The sequence below is a fragment of the Balaenoptera acutorostrata genome, chromosome 7 (genome assembly GCF_949987535.1).
Source record: "Balaenoptera acutorostrata chromosome 7, mBalAcu1.1, whole genome shotgun sequence".
Lineage (NCBI taxonomy): Eukaryota > Metazoa > Chordata > Mammalia > Artiodactyla > Balaenopteridae > Balaenoptera > Balaenoptera acutorostrata.
In genome coordinates this window covers 66,027,431-66,035,836 of record NC_080070.1, presented here as the reverse complement: position 1 = coordinate 66,035,836, position 8,406 = coordinate 66,027,431, and the positions used below count along the sequence as shown (strand labels likewise).

At 38.1% G+C, this 8,406-nt stretch overlaps 1 protein-coding gene across 1 annotated transcript; it reads left to right on the top strand.

Annotated features, from left to right (window-relative positions):
* Positions 1-1,126: 1,126 nt before the first annotated feature.
* NDUFA4 (NDUFA4 mitochondrial complex associated) lies at positions 1,127-8,178 on the top strand. Its single transcript, XM_007191746.3, has 4 exons — positions 1,127-1,286; positions 2,688-2,776; positions 3,474-3,534; positions 7,961-8,178. Exons 1-4 carry the CDS (start codon positions 1,245-1,247, stop codon positions 8,015-8,017), a joined length of 249 nt encoding a protein of 82 aa, XP_007191808.1. The 5' UTR covers positions 1,127-1,244; the 3' UTR covers positions 8,018-8,178.
* Positions 8,179-8,406: the final 228 nt, after the last annotated feature.

The following is an 8,406-nucleotide window of genomic DNA, read 5'->3' as shown; positions in this document are numbered from 1 at the left end:
GCTCTCAGCATAAAACCCATGCTGTGTAAATGACCATTGGTCCAGCAGATCTGATTCCCGCCTTGCTCTCCCTCTTCAAGTTCCAACCATACGTATAGACCTCCTTCAGCTTCTCAAAAAGTCTCTTTAGTTTCAGACCGTCACACCTATTACCTCTCTTCTGTATATCTACATCCTTCCTTTCACTTGGTTAACGTCTATTCCTCCTTCAGGTCTAACATTACTTTTTCAGAGGTGACTTTTCCTATTCTTTCCAGGCCCAATTACTTGCGTGATCATTTGATTGATGCTTTAAGTTACGTATGGGGTTGGAAGGCGTTCAGAGTGTCCACTAAAGCCTGTCCCAGGGAAGACTTTCGGGTTAAAACACAAAAACAAACAGATAAATGACAATTGTATTGGTACAAGAAAAGATTATGTGTAGCGACACGACCAATAAAAACATATTTTTAGAATGCAATTTCAGGCCCGGGGAGAGGATAGTGGCAATGTTCCAAAGGTCTTTGCAGCGTTGAACACTTAAGCTAGGACCAGGAACTGTTTATAGATCACACTGACAGGACAACTGCCATCTTTAAGTCATTTACTAGTTTCTAACTTCTGCCCGTAAACGACAGTCAAGGACAGGAAGCAGCTGCAGTATTTTTAAACCGCAGTCGCTGACCTTAGCGGCTAGAGACTCGACCTGCCCTCCAGTCGCCCGGCGCTCAGCAGCCAAAGGCGCCTCGCAACTCCCTCAGCGGCGGTCAAGGCGGCCGGCGCGCGCCCCGCACGCGCGCCCCCAGCGTCTCGGCGCGCGGACCCGGCTCCCTGGAGGCTAGCAAAAGGACCCGGCTCGCAGAGCGCGACGCCCGTGCGTCCGCCTGTCCTCCTCCTCTTTAAACACGGGGCCTACCGAGAAAGTGCCTGTGTAGTCAATCGAAGGATTCTACTTTTGACGCAAAAAATTACCCATCAGAAGTATGCATAGCATAGGAATGAGAAGGTTTCACTTTGCAGTTGAACGCTGTTGATTTGGACAGGTTAGAGCGGACGCGAGAGCTGCTGGGTCAAAGCAGGCACTGTTTAGGACAGCTGCATCCGGGCCCTCCTGTCGCAAGCCGTCCTCCGAGCCAGGGGTCCTTCAGGTAGGAGGTGCTGGGTGACTTTGGACGTCCGCCCTTCCTCGGCACGAAGGCTCTTCAGTCCCGGGCCTTGCGAGTTTGACGTTCTCTCCCTCTGGACTCGAGGCTTCTGTCGCAGCCATGATCCGCCAGATCATCGGTCAGGCCAAGAAGCATCCTAGCGTAAGTTCTTAAACCCTTTCCCAGTGTTTTCACTTGTGCATCCTGTGTCTGGTTGCGGCTGCCTCAGTCCCCTGGGAGCTTTCTCCTTCGCAGCCTCTTACCGTTTCTCGGGGCTGGACCCTGCCTCACTTTGTCCTATTCTGCTGGTTGCCCCAGGACCTTGAGCTCTGACCTTCCACGCCTTGCATTGTGGGGTTTGGCCTGGCACACGAAAGGTAAGGGACGCTCTCGAGGAAAATAAAATGTTGGAACAGTGTGGTGGGCGCGCGTCCTCTTGCAGGTTGGTCGGACCAAGAGGGATAGTTGTGCGCTGTGTGGGTTAAAGACCAGCAAAGGTCAGGCACCCTATTTGTTGTGCTGTTTAGAGTCTCGTATTCACTGCATTGCACCATGAGGCTTTGAGGCAAATATGAGGGTCTCTGATCTTGGAATGCTCGGTTTGTCTGGACGTCTTGATATTTGGGGGGATTTTTGTAGTGCAGAGTTTAATCGCAGTTGAGTTCTTTTGTATCTCACATTTTCCCCTGCATATCAACGTGCTGTGGCCCTAAAAATCAATTACGCAATATTTAATTTTTATCTTAAACCCAGTTGCCTAACGATGCATTAAGCGTTGGTAGCAGTACGTTTTCAGAGATTATGCGTAAAACCGGTATTTATAATAGGTATGTTTCTGTTTGTTCATTCAGACTCTTTATTTAACAGAATTTTTATTTTTCGTAACGTCTGTATCGAAGCAAGCTTAAGTAATTTGCCAAGAGCTTGTTTTTCAAGGCTTGAGATGAAAGAAACTGGGAAATTTAATGGGAGTGATGTATAAATATTAAGTGAAAAAGGCGATGTATTTTATGGGAAAATTTAAAATTTGAATGTAACTTTTCCCACATTTAAACCAGAATTATCTTCACATCCTTTGGAAATTACATTTCTTTCTTTTGAATGTAGTTATAAGAAATCTTACCTCAATATGAGGTCTATCTTTTTTCAAATTTTAAGACAAGATTAGAAAGACGGTTTGAAGAGAAAGTAAAACTATAGAGATAGAATGCAGATTAGTGGTTGCCTGAGGCTGGGTGTGGGGATGGGGAGTGACTGCAGTGGCCATGAGAGATTCTTGGGGTGATGAGAATGTTCTAAAATTGTATCGTGGGATGGTTGTACAACTTTATAAATTTACTACAAATCATTGGTGGTTTCATACTTGCAATTAATGAATTTTATGGCATGTAAATTAAACCTCAATAAAGCTGTTGAAGTTTTTTTAAAAAATAAAATAAAAAGATGGCTTGAGACTTGGAAATCAATGTGTAGAAACTACTGTAGTCTTTCTGTTTATTTTTATCAGTATGTAGGTATTTGAAGATGACTCTTGATTCTTGTCTATTTTGTTTTTGGTTCCAGTTGATCCCCCTCTTCATATTTATTGGAGCGGGAGGTACTGGAGCAGCACTGTATGTTTTGCGCCTGGCATTGTTCAATCCAGATGTCAGGTAAGTGCTTAAAAATGTTTAGAACTTTGATGGTTTATCAAACTGATTCAGGAGCCACAGCCTTTCTAGGGAGGCAGCATCAAGTAGTATAAAGAACCTGAAATTTGTTGTCATACAGTAAGTTCAGATCCCGGTTCTACTGTTGTCATTTACTTTTTCTGGTTCATGAAATTATCTGAATTTCTCTGAGTCTCATTTTCTCATTGGTTGAGTAGGACTGCTAATACCTATTTTGTAATGTGAGGATCGAGATAATTGTTTTTATAAAACAGTCAGGGTTGCTGGTATGTTTAAGTGTTTTTTGCCTGTTTTCCACAATAGGGAATGCTTCTTTTTGAAGTTGTAAAAGAACAGGCATGGAAAAGGTTGTTCCATTGTTTTTCTATGCAGTTTTCTGTATATCACTTCATTGATGAAATAGTAAACACTAGTAAAAGCCAAGTGTAAAGTTTTTTGTGACAAGGATAGGGACAAGGACAGCTGCCCCAAGAGGCTCTGTGTTGTACCTTTTTCTCATTGATTACATGAGATTGCTTATTATGAATCCTGTCTATCTCAACTCCATAATGAAAATAACACCATCCTTCACCTGATAGGAAGTGGGATTAATCTATTTGAAATGTTAGCTTCTTGAGTACAAGACTATTTTAAATAGTGTTTTATTACTCTAACAGTTAAAATGTTTTATTTCTTTTAGTTGGGACAAAAAGAATAACCCAGAACCCTGGAACAAACTGGGTCCCAATGATCAGTACAAGGTAAGCTACAAAATTGCTTCAAAATTGCTGGAAAGTGTATTTTAATAAACTTTGTCATAGGGTAGGTTTTTTTTGAAATTGGATCTGCAAGTAAAATTGTATTATAATGAACTTAGAAGAATTGCTAGATTGTTCTGTGAAATTAGAATGGCATATTTTTCTAACAAATATTTTTTCTAAGGATTTTATTCACAGGCTTTAGACTCTGTATGTGAAATGAAGATAATGTCTCAATTCTACTGATTTGACTAAGAAAAAAAAGAGATAGTATAGTTCTTGTTTAATATTTTCTTTGCTCTTGGGTAGTGTAGTGCAGTGGTTCTCAAACCTCAGTGTACATAGGCATCTTCTTCAGCTCCATCCCCAGAGATTCTGATTCAGTTGATCTGTTGCAGAGGCTGAGAATTTGCATTTCTGATAAGGTTTTAGATGATGTTGATGCTGTTGGTCCATGGACCACACTTTGAGTAGCACTAATCTAGTGGCTGGTTTGGTTGGCTGTTCTTTCTTCTTGGTATGGTTGACATATTTCAGCTGAGAATTAGTAGGAAGAAATGAAAATCAGTTGAAACTTATATTTTACCATAAACCTTCTAGATAAACTTTTTAACATCTTTCTGGAAAACTGGTTTGTGAAACTACTCTTCCAAAGAATGATTTCATGGACTGACGCCATTTACTTTTTTTAATTTGTTTTATTGATACATGATTGACGTGCAACATTGTATAAGCTCGAGGTGTACAACTTGTTGTTTGATGCATTTATGTATTACACTATGATTACTACAGTAGTGTTAGCTAACACCTTTATCATGTTACATAAATATCACTTTTTTGTGTTGAGAACAATTAAGAGATAGTTCCTTAGCAACTTTGAAGTTTATAATAAAGTATTGTTGACTATAATCACTATATTGTGTATTAAATCTCCAGAACTTGTTGGTCTGGTAGTTGCAAGTTTGTACCTTTAACATCTCCCTAATTTCCCCACCCCCCATCCCCTGGTAGCCACCATTCTACTTTCTGTTTTTACAAGTTCAGGTTTTTTAGATTCCATTTAAGTGATATCATACAGTATTTGTCTTTCTCTGTCTCACTTATCTCACTTAGCATAATGCCCTTAAGGTCCATCCATGTAGTTGAAAATCTGAGACCATTGATTCCCCAAACACAGCTTTACTTACCTGTAAACTTTTTGCATACAAAGATAAAATCCTTGCAATGTCAAAAAGGGTGGGGGGGCAGCAGCTTTATTAGGGTATGATTCACATACCATACAATTTACCCATTTAAAGTATGTAACTTGCCATGAATTTTCCATTATACCAGGCTGCTTCATCAAAAAATAGCAGTTTCTTTGAGCACTCTCAAGAAGAGGTGTCTTGACCGAGGAGTGTTCAGCACCCCTTAGCAGATATACCTCCTTGATGGAGATGGATGCTGTCATTACTGATGACAACAACTTTTAAGATAACTGTCACCTTTTACAGATTCCAAGCTTTCCACTCAACCTTCTGATTATAATTTGGCTTCCAAATCTCTAAACAGATCTTGCTACAAGAAACAAACAAAAATGCACTGGTGAAGCTGAAGTGAACCATCTAATCTGTGTCACATTTTGACTCAAAAAATGATACACAGGCATCCTGTTTTTTCTGTCCTATAAATTGTAGTCCATTCTGGAGAAAATGATTCCACATCCAATAAACTTTAAAAAAGAAAAGAAAACAAAAAAGACAGGCCTTAGTCCTTCCATCAAAGAGCATATTGGAGTCTCTGCGTATATAGTTCAGAAAGCTCCTCAAGTGATTATGTTAATGAAGCTAATTATTAATCATGTTCTGGAACATGAAAATACCTGCCAGTATGAGGCCATGTGAGCTGGAAATGGAACGTTGCTGCAACAAAAAACTAATGTGTGTGGCATAGATTGGGCTGTGAATAGCCAAGATACTGGTATTAGAGCCTGGAAAAATGAATCATGTAATGGCAAAATATTTGATAAGGTGTGACCTGCTATAACTTGGAAAGAAGACCATGTGCCTAAAGAGTTTGTTATAGAAAAGGTTTTTGGAAAACAGGATGTTTGTGGACTGTTGCTGGCTCTACTTGCCAAGAGATGAGTTTAGAAGAATTGGGACATTTGCAAGCAGAAATAAAAGGGAATCAAGTCCAGAAGCTTGTGAGCCTGGAGTGGATGATGCCTACTACTGCTTCTAGACTAGAAGACTAGTAGACTAGATTATTCTTTCTCTATCATTCACTTCCCCTCACCTGAGATAATTTTTTTTCTGGCCCATTAACATCAGATTTGGCCATGTGACTTGCTTGCTCTGGCAAATCAAATGAGGGGAAGTGCTACCTGCCACTTCTGAGCCAGTGTGTAGTTCCCCCATTGTTCTTTTCCATCTGTCATGAGACCAAATTGACAGTTAAGGGCTACTCATTCAGCCCAGGATTAGAATGAAGAGAACACAGGGCAGTCAGCTTATAAAGGCATATAATGTGAATGAAAAATAGACCTTTCTTGTAAGCCGCTAAGATTTGGTGGTTATTTTTTGCTACTTCACAATCTAGGAGAAGCTAACTAATACAAACAAGACAGGGGGCTAAAATAGGATTTAAGCATTAAAGGCCTAGCAACACTTCTCAACTGAATAAAATGCCCCAAAGCCAAGATCAGAATATGTTGTGCCTTCCCAGCTATTGTTACAAAAACCTTAAAGGTAGCCACCATTAAATTGAGAAAAGGAATGTGGTCATGGAAGCTGAAAAATAAAGCAGATTTGAAAATAACTTCGACGGAGTATTTTGATACTGGCACATGGAACCGAATAAAAGCAAATACATCAGAAACCTGCTTAGTTTTGAGAAAATTAGCAAAGGTACTGTGACCTTTCCACTCTGCTTGGGTGTAGGGGCTTGATCCTGCTTCTGGCAAGTCATATAACTTGATCTTCAATGGCTTCTTTTATAAAGTAAGAATGAGTAAGGTTGTGATAATTAAGATAAACATAAAGCATTCTGCCTGCAGTGCCTGGGATCTATTAGAAGAGCCCAACAAATATTTATTTCTTAAAATATAACCTGCAGTTCCTTTTATAAATATTCCCTTTAATATTTTGTTAATATGTTAGAGATGATACAGTTAGTTTCTTTTTAAGTCTCATTGTCTAGTTCAGTTGCTTCATAGGAGAACACTGTCAGAACAAAAAATACTGCTTTATGACTGATTCATACTTGTATGTTTATAAAGTTTATAAAAGTCTGTGTACGTATCTCAAGGATAAGCTTCACAACCTGGGAATTTTTCTTTTTTTAAAAGTCAAATAAAATAAGAATTTTTCAACTAGAGATAAAGAAGTTAGGGTATGTTTGGAGAAATAAAGAAAAGGGTTTGAAGAAATAATGGACACAGATTTATGAGCTTCTTGCTTAAAAACTGAAGAAAATGATGATAATTCTGCAGTTTTGGTTCTTTTGGAGTTAAATAATGTAGTCTCCAAGTAATTATAGCACAGCCTCTTCAGTGTTCTTTGGCACAAGAATGAGTAAACTCAAGATTATAGCTTTATTTGGGCTTATGTACAAATCCTAATGTTTCCTCAGTAGGAATTCTAGAGCCGTATCAAGTATAAATCATTTTTTAAAAAAATTCTTGAGAGTTAGAGGCAGTTTTTTTAAGTAATGATAGATGTATTTCTAAAATTTAAGTTGAATATAAGGAAATTTATGGAAATTACAAAGCTTCCAAAATACAGTATTATTTAAAAGCAGAAATACTGTACCGTTTAAAAGCTTTTGTACCAAAGGTGGTCAGGTGTGAATTTGATTTTGATGCATTCTGGGTTAGGAAATTAAGGAAACATCTAAGTGAGAGAGAGAAAATAGACAGAAAAGCCATCAAAGCAGGCCAATTTGTATCTAAAAAGTATGGAAACAAACACACAACGAAGTATTACTTTATATTACTAGCCAATCTTTATTGCTATAAATTTTTCCCATCTAAATTATAGCCCTTTGCTAACCAAATAGGGATGATAACTGGTATTTCTCTATTCTGTTGGAGAGTCACCCATGTACATAGTGGAGATGGAAGTAAAAACATAAGAATTGGAAGTATGCATCAGAAGAAATTCATAATTATTCACCTTGAAATAGAAGAATTTTTTTATAGGTTCTACCAGATTATACTGGCACTGCTCTTCTGAGGAAGATTGAATATTTTTACCTTACCAAAACCATTATTAAAGAACTGGAATTTTAATGTCTTTGTTTGAATGACTTTTATATTGTTAAATATTCCTAATACAAAATTAATGTCTGTAATTGTTACTATAGAAAGCTGAATAAAAATAATCTTAAACTTCTGTACCATCTTTGTGTATTTGATTGATTATCTAAAATATCTTTTTTCTTTTCCAAGTTCTACTCAGTGAATGTAGATTACAGCAAACTGAAGAAAGAAGGTCCAGACTTCTAAATGAAATGTTTCACTATAAAGCTGCTTAGAATGAAGGTCTTCCAGAAGCCATCCGCACAATTTTCCACTTAACCAGGAAATATTTCCCCTTTAAATGCACAAAATCATGTTGGTGTATTGTGATGGGGTTTACACTGATTAATAAATAGTTTGAAACTTGATGTGTGTCACTATTTAATGCCGAAACTCTACTCTGAATTTTATAACTTAGGGTATAGGAAATAAACTGTTAGAATTTAAGGAGTTTCTTGAATTTCTGTGTGTTCGTGTAATTTGAAAATAAGACTTTAAGCTGCTCTAATAAAACACTTTTATTTTGTGTGTAGGCCATTGGTAACACCAGGGCATATTTAAGAACTGGAACTGGAAATCGAACGTAGACTGGCAAG

Coding starts and splice junctions, on each gene's coding strand:
- NDUFA4 (XM_007191746.3), top strand. CDS start 1,245: ATGATCCGCCAGATCATCGGTCAGGCCAAGAAGCATCCTAGC. Junction 1,287..2,687: donor AGGCCAAGAAGCATCCTAGC/GTAAGTTCTTAA, acceptor TTTTGGTTCCAG/TTGATCCCCCTCTTCATATT. Junction 2,777..3,473: donor TTGTTCAATCCAGATGTCAG/GTAAGTGCTTAA, acceptor TATTTCTTTTAG/TTGGGACAAAAAGAATAACC.